This window comes from Poecilia reticulata, chromosome 20 (genome assembly GCF_904066995.2).
Source record: "Poecilia reticulata chromosome 20, P_reticulata-male-v2, whole genome shotgun sequence".
Taxonomy (NCBI): Eukaryota; Metazoa; Chordata; class Actinopteri; order Cyprinodontiformes; family Poeciliidae; genus Poecilia; species Poecilia reticulata.
Window position 1 is genome coordinate 2,318,769 of NC_088849.1, and position 16,461 is coordinate 2,335,229.

The 16,461-nt window shown below is 41.2% G+C and overlaps 1 protein-coding gene across 1 annotated transcript in view; it reads left to right on the plus strand.

Annotated features, from left to right (window-relative positions):
• The window catches only part of tgfbr1b (transforming growth factor, beta receptor 1 b), a 63,647-nt gene that overhangs the window by 34,873 nt on the left and 12,313 nt on the right, over positions 1-16,461 (plus strand). Inside the window, exon 6 of the mRNA XM_008438547.3 lies at positions 174-330. Within this exon, the coding sequence (XP_008436769.1) occupies positions 174-330 (157 nt within the window). The remainder of the gene's footprint in view (positions 1-173; positions 331-16,461) is intronic.

Consider the following 16,461-nt stretch of genomic DNA (forward strand, 5'->3'; position numbering starts at 1 on the left):
CTAAAATTGCTGTGGGAATTCAAGTTTCTCACTGATTTTAATCCTCCAGTTTCAGAAGGCTCTGTTAAAATAATCTTTGACTAACCCAGTGCCGTATTTAAAACCTAGATTGATTCTTGTGGTGACCACAACTTGTTGGCAACTGTTTGTTGACGTTCTAACTGTATGTGCAGGAAAACCAGCTATCGCTCACAGAGACCTAAAGTCCAAGAACATCCTGGTGAAGAAGAATGGGACCTGCTGCATTGCTGACCTGGGTCTGGCTGTTCGACATGACTCCGCCACCGACACCATCGACATCGCTCCAAACCACAGAGTGGGAACCAAAAGGTAAGTGTTTTTATTCCATCAGCCTGTCTTAATGGTGCCAGATCACATCGTGAGCCTATTCTGTGTCCCTCGGTGGTCTCTCCTGTACTTCAGCTCACTCTCTAGCTAGCTTTATAGCAGACCCATTGGACTGTGTGAGGGGACCACTTGGCTTGGCTGTATATGAAGACTGAGTTGGTAATGAAATACACTCCTGATCAAAATCTTAATACCAGTAAAAAATTCCAAGAATTTGCATTTTGCACTATTGAAGGTTCTAAGTAGAACTTCACAATGTTAAAAGAAGAAATCAGCGTAACAGACAAAAACTTTTCAGCGGGAAATTAATTGAAAACTGCATTTACACTCAAACATAATTTTTTCAGCTGATCAAAAGTTTAAGACCATAGCTCAAAAAAACCTGAAAACCCTCCAAAACAGAAATCAAAGTGTCAAAAAAAAGGACTTGGTAATGAGTAGCTCCACCATTCTTGTTGATGACTTCAAACAATCGTTTAGGCTTGATGCCAGTGTTTCCAGGAGGCTAGTGGGAACGTTGCTCCAAGTGTTGAAGATGGCTTCACGAAGGGCATCCACTGTCTGGAACTGATGTCCATTTTTGTAAACTTCCCATGCCATCCATCCCCAAATGTTCTCAATTGGGTTTAGATCCGGGGAACATGCAGGATGGTCCAAAAGAGCGATGTTATTCTCCTGGAAGAATTCCTTTGTCAGGCGGACATTGTGAACTGCAGCATTGTCCTGTTGAAAAACCCAATCATTATCACACAGACGAGGGCCCTCAGTCATGAGGGATGCCCGCTGCAACATCTCCACATAGCCAGCTGCTGATTGACGCCCCTGAACAACGTGAAGCTCCATTGTTCCATTGAAGGAAAACGCACCCCAAATCATGATGGGGCCCCCACCACTGTGCCGTGTAGAAAATATCTCAGGTGGGATCTTCTTGCATGCCAGCAACGTTGGAAGCCATCAGGACCATCAAGGTTAAATTTTTTCTCATCAGAGAGGACAACTTTCTTCCACCTTTCAATGTCCCATGTTTGGTGCACCCTTGCAAAGTCTAAACGGGCAATTTTGTGGCGTTGAAGAAGACGTGGCCTTTAAAGACGTTTTTTGTTTCTGAAGCCCTTCTCTCGCAGATGCCGTCTGATGGTTATTGGGCTGCAGTCAGCACCAGCAATGGCCTTAATTTGGGTAGAGGATTGTCCCGTGTCTTGACGGACAGTCAATCGGATCCTGCGGCTCAGAGCTGGTGAAAGTTTTTTGGGTCTACCACTTGACTTTGTTCCATAACCCTCAGGATCATTTAAAAAATGCAAAATGAGTGTCTTACTGCGTCGAACCTCAGTAGTTATGGCACCTTATGAGAGGCCTTGCTTATGCAGCTCAACAATCCTACCACGTTCAAAGTCGGTGAGCTTTTTTGCTTTGGCCATCAGGAGGCTGTTGAAATTTTATGAAGGAATGAGAATCTGTTTCAATAATATTCGAAGGCAAAAGCATTCGAAGACCTGTCTCACTGAGCGCTGTTAGGAGAAGAGCCATGAACAACACACATCACATCGTTATATAGTCACAGCAAGACAAAGACCCTCCCAAAGTCTGATGTTATCTCTACTGCCAGATGGCCACAGAGACACCCTGACCCCCTCCTCATGAACCATCTCTCACCTCTTGGAGGAGATGATTTTATGGCAGGATGGAGCTGATAAGGATTTCAGGAGGAACTTCTAACAATTCTTTGTCAGTTCATGGGGTCAGGTTAAACAGGGTACAAACTACATTCCATACATCAGTCCTTTAAGACAATTATCAGATCAAGCATTTTACCCAAGATGTCTTCAGGTCTCACGGCTGCGGAAACATCTAAACATTATCTGCAAACTTATTTAATGGAAAAACACATCTTGCAGAAATACAAAATACAGCAGATATAATCAGTAAATAAATGGTAAAAAGTATCATCAGTTCCATCAAGAAAGAAATAAGAATAAAAACTAAATTTTCTATCACAAGGCCTTGACAGTGTAAAGGCTTGACAGAAAATGACATAGAATCCAGATTTTTGCAGTTTTTGGCTTTTAAAGACTATGGTCTTAAACTTTTGATCAGCTGAAAAAATCATGTTTGAGTGTAAATGCAGTTTTCAGAAAATTCCCTGCTCAAAAGTTCTTGTCTCTTGGACTGATTTTTTTCTTTAACATTGTGAAGCTCGACTTAGAACTTTCTTAAGATCCAATAGTGCAAAATGCAAATTCTTGCAATTTTTTGACTGGTCTTAAGATTTTGATCAGGAGTGTACATACATGATTGTGAGAGAGGCATACAGATAAAAAGATAAAAAGAGACAAACAACATAGACAATAGAAATGAAAATGAATATAGAAATTGGTCTTCCAGCAGTTTCCCATGTACCTCTACCCAGGGGTGAAAGTAAAGGGGTACAGCAGGGTACTGCGTACCCCTAAAAGATTTAGCGGGGGTACGCAGTACCTGCAAGAGAGGAGAGCGGCTGTCTGCTGTTAAAAATGAATGGGTTCACTGTGCAGCTGCGACTGCGCTCACTAATTAGCCGTGACTGATAAGTTTTTCAAGAATAATCTAAAACACTTAATCAGTTAATGAATACATTTGTTTTCCCAATTTCATATCGTTTCTGAACTGTTCGTGCTTTGCTAGAGCAGCGGTGCATCGCAGAAGGTTTTGAGTTTGTCACCATTTTTTCACTATCTTGCTTTTGTTGACATTTGGGTTGGTAGGTTACGAACAGCTGTTTCCGTTATCAGCTGTCACCGTTTTCCTCTTCAATAAAAACTGAACAGAAAGGTTCAGTAAAAGACATTACGAGCCTCCGTCTTGTTTGAAGAAACCTTCACTCCGTAACAGAGGTGATTCCTCTGGAACCTGTTGGAGGAAAAATATCCCAACTTCAGAAGATGAGCTTTAACCTAACAGAGCTCTGTGGTTCCTCCTGTCAGTATGAGAATCAGGATGAGGAGGTGCCATGTTAGGAAGAGAAGTGGAAGCTGCAGGATCTTCAGAACAAACAGGTCATGGTGGTAGGCTACTGATTATCCCTCTGTCTGGACACAGGATCAATAGAACCAGTTTAAAATCTAAAATGAATGGTTATATGCCAGTCATGGAAAACTGGGATGACTCCATGCCATGATGTTCAGAGTTTAGGTCTCATGGCATCTCAAGGTGTCAACATTGCAGCCAGTGGGCTGAGAGAAATACAGCTTTATTCTTTAGCAATTCAAGAGCTACCAGCTTATATATATATACGGTACAGACCAAAAGTTTGGACACACCTACTCATTCAATGAGTTTCCTTTATTTTCATGACTATTGACATTGTAGATTCACACTGAAGGCATCAAAACACATGTGGAAATATATACTAAACAAAAAATTGTGAAACAACTGAAAATATGTCTTATATTCTAGTTTCTTCAAAGTAGCAACCTTTTCCTGTGATTACTACTTTGCACACACTCTTCATTCTCTTGATGAGTTTCAAGAGGTCGTCACCTGAAATGGTTTTCACTTCACAGGTTGTGCCCTGTCAGGTTAATAAGTGGGATTTCTTGCCTTATAAATGGGGCTGGGACCATCAGTTGTGTTGTGCAGAAGTCAGGTGGACACACAGCTGATGATCCTACTGAATAGAGTGTTAGAATTTGTATTATGGCAAGACAAAAGCAGCTAAGGAAAGAAAAACGAGTGGCAATCATTACTTTAAGAAATGAAGGTCAGTCAGTCCGAAAAATTGGGAAAACTTTGAAAGTGTCCCCAAGTGCAGTCGCAAAAATCATCAAGTGCTACAAAGAACCCCACTGCTAAGAACAGGCAACAAGCAGAAGAGACTTGTTTGGGTTAAAGAACAAAAGGAATGGACATTAGACCAGTGGAAATCTGTGCTTTGGTCTGAGTCCAAATTTGTGATCTTTGGTTCCAACCACCGTGTCTTTGTGCGACGCAGAAAAGGTGAACGGATGGACTCTACATGCCTGGTTCCCACCGTGAAGCATGGAGAAGCAGGTGTGATGGTGTGGGGTGCTTTGCTGGTGATTTATTCAAAATTGAAGGCATAGTGAACCAGCATGGCTACCACAGCATCTTGCAGCGGCATGCTATTCCATCCGGTTGGCGTTTAGTTGGACCATCATTTATTTTTCAACAGGACAATGACCCCAAACACACCTCCAGGCTTTGTAAGGGCTATTTGACCAAGAAGGAGAGTGATCGGGTGCTGCGCCAGATGACCTGGCCTCCACAGTCACCGGACCTGAATCCAATCGAGATGGTTTGGGGTGAGCTGGACCACAGAGTGAAGGCAAAGGAGTGAAGTGCTAAGCATCTCTGGGAACTCCTTTAAGACTGTTGGAAGACCATTTCAGGTGACGACCTCTTGAAGCTCATCAAGAGAATGCCAAGAGTGTGCGAAGCAGTAATCCAAGCAAAAGGTGGCTACTTTGAAGAACCTAGAATATAAGACATATTTTCAGTTGTTTCACACATTTTTGTTAAGTATATAATTCCACATGTGTTAATTCATAGTTTTGATGCCTTCAGTGTGAATCTACAATTTTCATAGTCATGAAAATAAAGATAACTCTTTGAATAAAAAGGTGTGTCCAAACTTTTGGTCTGTACTGTATATATTATTATTTTTTGGTCATAGTACCCCCAAGAATTTAAAACTACTTTCACCCCTGCCTCTACCTCCCTCCCCCAGCTGTATCTACTCACCTGTGATTAGCTCTTGTGGTTTCTTCAGATTGCAGTATTCCTCACTGTTTCCTCCGTTAATTTTCCTATGCCTTCCTTGTGTCCTCTAGACGTTTCTTGATTAAATATTCATTCCATTACCATAGTGAGTCCCATGCTACATTTCGGTCCAGTCAACACTGCACACCATCTGACACCTACAAGATGAGTAAAATAATAAAGAATAATTTATTTTTTTTTTCAAATTTTGTTTTTTCTTAGGAATGTTTTGTTGAACGTGTAGGCCTGTCGCAATAAATCAATTTATTGCATGATAAATGAAAACAAACTCAATAATTTCCATTTGCATGATTTTTCATTTTCTTCTTTTCTTTCTTTTCTACCAAAAATTGGATGATAAAAGTCTACGGTCTGGTGCTTTGCTCTCAACTATACTTTTATGTTATTAAAAGAAGGTTTAGTATCATGGCTGTTGGCTTCAGCTTTCTGATCGTTCAGGTTTTTTTAATGTTTGACTTTAATTTAGTTTGTTAAATGAAACAAACATAATATATCTTCACCACAAAACTTCTCTCTTCCTCTCCATGAAGGCGGCCGCTTTTTTCCTCTGCTCCCTCCCTGCCCATGCCTGCCCTGCTTGCTCTGTTTTTGTCCTATCTTTTTCTCTTTTTCTATATTTTTGGAGCCTTTCTTTGCACATTCTCCAAATCTACAAATTATGGAGCTGGTCAACCGATCTCTGAGTTTCCAACGATGAAATATGTATTAAACAATGTAGTAATGTATACAGCAGTTGAGACAGAAATGTGTCAGCTTTGTTGCATTTCTTCTCAGATAAAAACGTTATGGTTTCCTCCCTAAGCTCCCACATTTCCCTTCCTAAGCTAGCGGACGTCATCCTGTCAGGGTCCTGATGCTCGGCGGCCATGTCTGCCTCCAGTCTGTGTTGGAGGCTGGATGTTGATCGGAAAGAAATAATAGACAGAACGGGGGCTGACTAGATAGATGGATAGATGTATAGATGGATAGATAGACTTTATCTTGGACACGGGGGCAAAACTGCAATACAATAAAATCCCATCAGAGGACAGTAACCATGAATAAGTACATAAAAACAACAAAAAAACATAAAAGCACAAATGTCAGATCGGCAGTACATCCCCATTGCAATTCCGAGGGGTCCTCGTCAGTCGCCTGCGGAGCAAGTTGCCAAAAATATTAGTCATTTAAATGTTTTTACCTTGAAATAATATTTGTTTAGTTTTAGAATTTTTTTAAAGTGAATTATAAAAATATTTTAAATAATTTGCTCTATGTATACAACTCTTTTCTGGGGTTAAAGTTCAGAATTATGTGCAGACGACTGCAGGATGCTATCAGAGGGCAGCAGCGCCTGCAGCTGTACGGCTGTACCCACAGCATGTCAAAGCCTAAATGTTACTGGTTAGTTTACTTTTGTTTATTTGGTGGCTTGGTGCTTTTTTGTAAGCTAAAAATGAATGAGTAGAGTTTGATCCCACTCGTAGTCGCTCGGTCGTTTGGATCCCAGCTGAGCTTTTTACCGTGTGCGCGGTTCTGGTGGGTCACCGAATGACAGACATCTGCCGCTCCTACTGAGCGTCTCAGACTGTCGGTTAAACAATTTAATCTAGTCAAAATGTTCCCCAAAAGAGTAGAAATTAAGCAAACAATCTTGCATCACCTTCTCCTCCTCTGGACGTCTGATACCAGCTGGACCTGGGAATCAACATCTCCCTCTGTCCGTGGATCACACAGGTAGCCTTTGCTGTCATGTCTTTATTATTTAGCATCGTTAGTAAAAATAAGAAAAAAAGAAAAAAAAGTCTGCTGCTTTTGTGGTTTCGGTTTGTGCTGGTTTTGCGTTGGAAAAGTGGTTGTGCTCTTGCAGGTCAGGTGCAGTGATAGTTTTGTGCTACTCTCCGATCTAACTTTTTTTTTCGATGGGTCCCCCGTCAGCTTTTCAGTTCGCGAAACCACAAAAAGGGTAATAAAAAACCGGCGACCATGTCAGAACCGCACACGGTAGGTGGAATATTGGAACAACAGGAAGAGCTCATAAATTTTTAGCTCACAGAAAAAGCGCCAAGCCGCCAAATTAACAAAAGTAAACTGACCAATAAGATTTAGTATTTTGCCTGCCCGCCCCCACAAACTCACACTGATGTACAAGATGTTTTGACACAAAAAAAATTTTTTGTCTCTACAATTTTGTGAATAGTAAAGAGGGTTAGATAATAAAACATACAATAACCATTTTCTTTTTTTATTTAAAGCAGTGTTTCTCAACCTTTTTTGGGCCAGCGCCCCCCTAGCCTTTATCCAGGTCCCTCACCGCCCCCCACCAAAGAATTTGTAGGCTACTTTGCACTGACCATTATTTTATCATTTATCAACTATCACTATTGTAGATGTTTTGATTTTTATGCTTGTTTCTGTATTTATCATCAAAATAATACAGGCGTCTACAAAAAATGCAATGAACATTCAAGTTAAAATTGGTAGGCCTAACATCAGCCAATCAGAATGGAAACAATATTCTTATTTTGTGGCATTTTCTAGTTGTTAAATATTCCACAAAATGGCCAGATATAAGATGTACAACATGCCAGTTTAAACTTTGAACTATTTGCAAAACGACTGAGCTCTGCAACATTAAAACATGGATAGAACTGTAACTACATTAATCATAGCTCTTCTTCTCTTCAGTGTTTCTGTGGTGGAGCTCTGTGCTGCCTTCAGGAGAATGGGACATCAGAGTATCATCCATAAAACTTCACCCACATGGCATTTATTGTGCAAACCAGAGCTTTCAGCGGAAAAATAAAAGTTCCAGATCCTTTTAATGCCATACAAATATGAGACAGAAACATGGATTATATCTTTATATAGACCTGTCTATTGATTTATAGATTAATAGTTTTACTGGACAGAAATTACAAAGAACAAATCTGGTTCTTAATCAAATCCTAATGAGTCAAATTGAAAGTGTCATGGAGTCATCAGCCTCATGACATTAACACTGACATGAAAAATAATATTGAAGAAATAAATATATCAAATCTAATTAAAAACATAAATAAATGATAAGTTATTTACTGTTATGGTCTGTAAGATATATTTATTCTCAGTATTAGATGTGGTCTGAACAAACCCATGGCACTTCAACAATATTATTTTACCTCTTATCTGGAAATAGTGCCATACCAGTTTATTCCTCTGTATTTACTTTAGTTTCTTAGTTTATTCTTGCATTTTGTTCTTCATTCATTTCTATTTAGTTTCATTCGATTAGTATTATCCTCTCTTGGTTTATTGCTATGTCCACTTTAGTTTCTTTCCTGTTGATTTATTTTATCGTTTATTGACATCAGTAATCTCATCACCTGCTGCGCCGCCTAATCAACACATGATGTGCCTCACATCATGTGTTAATTTTTTCACTGTTCAGCGTCGGATTCTCTGTTTTTATGCCACAATTCACATCTAGTTCGTCTCTCCATTTTATGTCCCGCTTCCCCTGTTTCAGAGTTTTTACGCAATGTGCGCGTCGTTTGTTTTTCTTAAGCCCCTAAGGTGCATTGAGGTCGGTAAGAGTATCGATGGGGAAAAGGCAGACTGACATAAACCTTTTAAAACAACGGAAACAATTTCTGCATTCTGATTATTGAAATTTAAAAGTACTGTGTTGTTCTATCACCCCCGTTTCATACCAGACCACTTACAGCACCGTGTTAACGCTATAAAATGAACGCTCTCTATCGTGGTATCACCCATGGAGGGATTTCTTGATTTCTTTATTTAAATGGGTTCATTTTTCAGAGGGATACACAGTGAGGGTATCGTGATTTTAGCTACCTGTAGCAAGAAAACGGAGCTGCGCCAAGAAGCTAACAGAAGCTAACAAACACTGAATAGAAGAAGAGCTGCAATCGATACAGTTGCAGCCAAGCATGATTTAATGTTACACAATACAGTTTTACCAAGTTGCTCAAAGTCTAAACTGGTATTGTGCATTTTAGGTGTAAAGTTTACCTTCGACCAAACGCCCCCCAAAGGCATCCCAGCGCCCCCCTTTTGTAAAAATGTCCGCCAGCGCCCCCTGCTGTCCTCTGAACGCCCCCTGGGGGCGGTACCGCCCACGTTGAGAACTGCTAATTTAAAGGAAAATCTCAAGGTACTCAGCCGTACAGCTGCAGGTGCTGCTGCAATAATCCATACTGTCAGTCACTTGTAGGCAATTTAGAATCACACAGAAAAGCTCCAAAAGGGAATCAAACTTAAAACTCTGAACTAAGAACTTCTGATTACATAATAGTAATTAACCATATGTGCCATGGTAAATCATTACTGATAACTATTGTGAGTACTCCCATTAACATGATTAGACCGCATGTAATCATATATACATATATTTATTATTGCTATAAAGACTGAGCCAGGAAAATTTGTCTTTATCAACCAAGTAGCCCCTTGTGTTACTCTGTACCCGTGAAGTAGCTCCCAGTCTCAAAAAGGTTGGTGACCCCTGCTCTACATACTACCCTTGGTCATCATCTGGATCTCCTGTTACTCTGTACAGGCCCCGTTAGTCTGCAGTTTATCAGGTTAATGGAGAGTGGCTGCAATGGCTGCAATGTTGACACCTTGAGATGCCATGAGACCTAAACTCTGAACATCATGGCATGGAGTCATCCCAGTTTTCCATGACTGGCATATAACCATTCATTTTAGCTTATAAACTGGTTCTACAGATCTTGTGTCCAGACAGAGGGATAATCAGTAGCCTACCACCATGACCTGTTTGTTCTGAAGATCCTGCAGCTTCCACTTCTCTTCCTAACATGGCGCCTCCTCACTCTGACTCTCATACTGATAGGAGGAACCACAGAGCTCTGTTAGGTTAAAGCTCATCTTCTGAAGTTGGGATATTTTTCCTCCCAACAGGTTCCAGAGGAATCACCTCTGTTAAGGAGTGAAGGTTTCTTCAAACAAGACGGAGGCTTGTATGTCTTTTACTGAACCTTTCAGTTTTATTTATTAAGCTGATCACGGAAACAGCTGTTCGTAACCTAGCAATAAGGCACTGGGGTCATGATTCTAGACACAGGCAAAACGAGATTCAATGTCCAAACTTATTGATTGTTCTTGGTGATTTATTTTCCTCTTTCACCAAACAATTACAGACATCAAACTTTCATTTGTTCTCACGCTACCACTCTTAAAAACCATCGGCCCCAAACCCAAATGCCTAATAAAATAAAGAAAAAATAGCTCCAACAACTTTTATTCTGCCTTTTCTCACTCTGTGTGTCGGCTTTACGCGGACCCGTTGCCATGGCAACCGACAGACAACAGCTCAACGAGCACATAGAGCAGAGATTACCGATCAGGGGAATCGACACCAAAAAACAAACATTTCCCACACAAAAAAGTAGCAAAAACACTAAAACAGAACATCCAGTCTGTTACATTATGCTGTCAGGCTTGATGTCTATATTTGGATTATTAATAAGTTTTCGCCTGAGCACAGCGGCGGTTGATTAGCTGATTTAATAAACAGCTGCTCTGCTGATGACTTAGTGGGCGGGCTGACCGGTTTTAGTTCTAACGGAACCAAAACACACCGAACTGCGCAGCACATGTTAAGGTTATCAAAGTCAGTAGCAGGTTAACAGTGAGGCTAGTATAACTGACCCACTGCTCACTTGTTCAATCTTTTCTTTAAATTAAAACGTTTTCCTCACCTGTGAAATCTGAAGCCCTTATTACCATTATCTATGGTTGAATTAACTATTAAACATTGAGTCCGTTGTTCTGATTCTTTGCGTGATTGTAGTATTTTCCTGACCACCAATATTCCTGACTCAATGGACAGCAATGGAGCATGTGTGACTTACGATAAATCACATAATGTCCAGTGCAGTAACATATACATCTATCAATGCTCCTGCCTCGCGCTCTGTCCTTCTCTGCCACTTCCCGCTACTTAGCAGTAGGTGTCAGGTTACATTGTGTTGAATTCAATGTTGTCGGGGAAAAAAGAGTTTCATACGCTTATTGTCCGATTTGCCATAATTGAATTTATTGTCGCTAGCTGTGGTGGCAACAGGGGTGGCGAGGTTCTCGTTTGGGGTGGCAACTGCCACCCCTGCCACCCCGCTAGATTCGCCCCTGTTTGTAATTATATACTATCATGTTCAATTCAATTAATAATAATCATTATGTAAATTATGCTTAACATATCATTGTAAATCAGTCACTTATCACTGTCATTTGTGAATGTTAGAGCCTCATTTTCAACAGTGGAGCTATAAAGGTTGAAAAAGGTTATCACTTTGGAGAAAATCTAATCAACATCAATATTTCCACTAAATAAGAGGCAAAAAAAAAAGTTTGATAAAAGTTTGATAAAAGAAAAGCCCGACAGCACCAAACTATTTCACATAATTATTGCGGTAGAAGCCATTTGTTTGTTAAATACTTAATGAAACTTATTTACTGTGTTTGATGTTTGTTGTGAATGATGTAGCTATACTAACAGACTAACGAGGTAATTAGTCCAAGTTTGTCGTTTATTGAAAGTTAAGAAACTACAGCGGCTGTGATGCACCAAGACAAAGGTAAAACAACCCGAACAGGTGATTAACTCTAAACCACTCACACCTTTTTACTCTCTGTCTCTTTGTCATTTAAGCACACCCGTTGCCATGGCAACCTCCTGCGCTCCACAAGCCGACTAGAGATTATGTTTAAAACATTCAGTCCGTTACGATATTAGGTTTTCAGGCTTGATATTTATTTTGCGATTATTGATAAGCGCTCCCTGAACACAGCTGTGGTTGATTAGTTCATTTTAAATTCCTGCTCTGCTAGTTATTTTGGTAATGGAACCGAAACGCACAGAATTGCACAACACCTTGTTGAAACAATAATCACTGAGATTATTATTGTTGTTGGGTCATTAATTTGAACACGTTTTGTGGATATTTTTTTCTTGTTCTTTAATAAAGTTACGAACATTTTGATAAGGAGCCAGAGGAGGATGTGCTGGTCTCTGCGTCCTGGTGGCGTACAGTTTGTCACCTAATGCTGAGACTCAAAACCTTCCGCGATCGTCGTGTTGCACCGCTGCTCTATAGCACGAACAGTTCAGAAACAATATGAAATGGGAAAAAAATGTATTCATTAACTGATTAAGTCTGTTTTAGATTGTTCTTGAAAAACTTATCAGTCACGGCTAATTAGTGGGCGCAGTCGCGGCTGCACAGTGAACCCACTGATGTTTTACAGTAGACAGCCGCTCCCCTCTCTTGCAGGTACTGCGTACCCCTGCTAAATCTTTTAGGGGTACGCAGTGCCCTGCCGTACCCCCTTACTTTCACCCCTGGTTAGAACCCAGTAACATATAACTACAGTTGGTGTTTGTAGTTGTTTCTAACCTAAATTCTGTCCAGCAGCTCACCCTTTCTAATTAAAAAAATCATACATTGTCATCTCCGGATTGTTTTTTTTTAAGATTATGTCTCTTACAGTGGACTTGCACCTAGGATGAAAATTTCTGACCCCTCCATGATTTCTAAGTAGGGGAACTTACAAAACTGCAGGGTATATTTATTAAAACAAGTCTTTGTGAAAAGTGAGCTTTCATGTTGTCTCTTTCAGTCGACAATCTTCAAACGTTTCATATGGTTCTAAATCATATTCCAGACTGCCTTGCTGTGCAACCTTTATTTAAAACACTGATAGGTTAATTTTATACATAATATAAATTATTTTAAAACTAAACTAACGTCAATATTATTTTCAAACACCCACTGTATTTTAGTTGACTTCTCCTAGTTGTAGGTTCTGAGTCGTACCCTGATGGCCATTACTGCTCCACCTAGTGATGGGTCTGTGAGCTGTAACCCACATGAAAACAGCAAACTGTGCCTCGGGTTTGTTCTATTGGCATGCTTAATCCAGCTCCAGGCACACGACTTCCTGCTGACCACACCTCAACACTGATGCTCCTTCAGCAGCACACGGACCCACTTGCAGACTCTGGTCTGTGGAGAAGATTGGTGATATCTTGTCTGTGGACATCACTGATGCCATAAGCATTGGTGATGTCCACTGTCAGTATTCCAACATCAACCTCTTAGACTCATCATGTCAGTTTCCTCTGACATGATGCAGAGGAAACTATTTTTGCTCTGAGGGACTTCCTCTCAGTTTCAGCTTCCTGTTCTCAAAGGTGCTGCCTGTCTAGATCACATTCATCTAATCTACAATGGAGAAAAAATATGACATAGAGTTATCTAATTTCTCATAATCTGTCAGCTTTAATTGCAACAACAAAATGATGTATGTTACACTTGGTTAACATATCTGTCTCTAAAGTGTTGCTGCACAGCAGGGTGTGCTGCTCTCAGATGAAGTTAGCTAACATTCTAATTCATACTTGATAGCAGAGCAGACGAGGGTCTTCCTGTTTTCACCTCCCAACAGGACATTCATCTTTTCATGCTGGGCCGTTCTCAGGCTCCCACCCTCTGAAAAATGACTGCAGCACTAGATGGAAATAAATCTTGTGACTTTGCAGAAGTTTATTGAACCATTTCTACAGCGAATGAGTGTCTTAATCGAAGCTAAACACTTTTGCTGTTTTCTTTACCATTTCTTACTGACCAACACTTTGACTGGGAAAGGTGCTATATAAATCAAGTTTACTTGATTATTTACTTCCCTCCTTAATTTGGCTCAGACTGACAGGAAAAACTGTGCTGCAGTTACACATCAGCAACTGTAATAAATTGGAATGGAATAAAAGGACAAAATTTCTTATCTGATAAAGTTTGTCTGATTATACTGAGAAGACATTAAAAAGCACCACCACTGTCTCTGGGTTTGATGATTTTTTTTTCAAAAGAATGATTAAAAATAATAGAAAAGGGCCAGTCCACGACTAGTTAACTCTGGCCTGATAACCTCTTCTCCCAAAACCATAGTGCTGGTTCTAAATTTGGACAGTCATTGTCTGTTTTATGAAATATCTCCTCAAAGGGAGAAACCACACAAAAATTAAAAGTGTGTGTGCGTGTGCGCGCGCGCGTGTGTGTGATAGGCTATATATAAATTCCCTTCTCACCCTCCGCGGGTGGTCTCTGTCATCCTCTGAACTCAGGTCCTCTACCAGAGGCCTGAAAGCTTGAGGGTTCTGCGCAGTATCTTGGCTGTGCCTAGAACTGCACATTTCTGGACTGAGATGTCTGATGTTGTTCCGGGGATCTGTTTTAGCCACTGCTCTAGTTTGGGGGTGACTGCCCCGAGGGCCCCGATGACCACAGGCACCACTGTGGTCTTCACCTTCCAGGTCTTTTCCAGTTCCTCCCTGAGGCCCTGGTATTTCTCCAGTTTCTCGTGCTCCTTTTTCCTGATGTTGTAGTCACTTGGTATTGCTACATCCACCACAACGGCTTTCCTCTGTTGTTTATCCACCACCACAATGTCTGGTTGGTTTGCCATTACCATTTTGTCTGTCTGGATCTGGAAGTCCCACAGGATCTTAGCTCGGTCATTCTCCGCTACCTTTGGGGGTGTTAGCCACTTTGATCTCGGGGCTTCCAGTCCATATTCTGCACAGATGTTTCTGTACACTATGCCCGCCACTTGGTTATATTGTTCCATGTATGCTTTCCCTGCCAGCATCTTGCACCCTGTTGTTATGTGCTGGACTGTCTCAGGGGCCTCCTTGCACAACCTACACCTTGGGTCTTGTCTGGTGTGGTAGATCTGAGCCTCTATTGCTCTGGTGTTTAGGGCCTGTTCCTGTGCAGCCAGGATGAGAGCCTCTGTGCTGTCTTTGAGTCCAGCTTTTTCCAGTCATTGGTAGGATTTCCTGATATCAGCCACTTCAGTTATTTGTCGGTGGTACATCCCATGTAGGGGCTTGTTCTCCCATGATGGTACCTCCAGCACCTTGTCCTCTGTTCCCCATTGTCTGAGACATTCGCTGAGCACATCGTCTGTTGAGGCTTTGTCCTTGATGTATTTATGGATCTTGGATGTTTCATCCTGGATAGTGGCTCTCACACTCACTATCCACACTCACGCCTGGATAATACCCGTGTTAGACGGACGGCGGAGTCCGGCGACGACAGGCGCTTAAATTCCGTAACAAAAGTATGTTTTTATCTTTTTTTAATCTTTTTTTTTTTCCAAAATCTCTTTCTCTTTCTTACCGTTTATTCAATGTCACATGCTGTTTTTGTTTTTTCATTAATTATGTAAAGCACCTTAAAATGCCTTGCTGCTGAAATGTGCTAAACAAATAAAATTTGATTGATTGATTTGATAGTCCTCTGCCTCCTTCCTTACGGCTCGTGTACAGTCTCAGGGTGCTGGATTTGGGGTGGAACCCTCCATGCATGGTTAGTAGCTTCCAAGTCTTATCATCCGTGGTCTTTATCTAGTTCATTGGCCAGCTAATTATTCCTGCAGGGTATCTGATTACTGATAAGGCATAGCTGTCTGTTGCACGGATCTTGTTCTTGCCATTGAGCTGGCTTCTCAGGTCTTGCCTTATTCGTTGGAGGTATTTGGCTGTGGCTCCTTTCCTTGTGACCTCATTGAGGTTGCCATTTGCTTGTGGTATTCCCAGGTAGTTGTAACTGTCCTCAATGTCTGCTATTGTTCCTTCTGAAAGTGAGACCCCTTCTTTGTGGATGACCTTCCCTCTCTTTGTAACCACCCGACCACACTTCTCTAGTCCAAATGACATCCCAATGTCAGTGCTGTAGATCCTGGTGGTGTGGATCAGTGAGTCGATGTCTCGCTCGCTCTTGGCGTACAGCTTGATGTCATCCATGTAGAGGAGGTGACTGATGGTGTCCCCATTCTTGAGTTGGTATCCGTAGCCAGTCTTGTTGATGATTTGGCTGAGGGGGTTCAGGTCTATGCAGAACAGCAGTGGGGACAGAGCATCTCCTTGGTATATGCCACATTTCATGGACACTTGTGCAAGTGGTTTGCAGTTGGCTTCAAGGGTGGTTTTCCACAACCCCATCGAGTTTGCCATGAAGGCTCTTAGAGTCCTATTGATGTTGTAAGCATTCAATGATCCAAGTGTGTGGCATTGAATCATAGGCTTTCTTGTAATCAATCCAAGCCATGCACAGGTTGGTGTGTCAGGTTTTGCAGTTTCGGGCGACTGTGTGATCTACAAGGAGTTGGTGTTTGGCTCCTCTGCTATTTATGCAGATGCCCTTCTGTGCCGTGCTCATGAATTTATCCATGTGCCCGCTTATTTACCCGCTATGATGTCGTGTATCTCTTTAGGTGGCTGGCCAAGGCTTGGAGCCTTTGTTTCGAGTGCTTCAGGTATGGGCATCT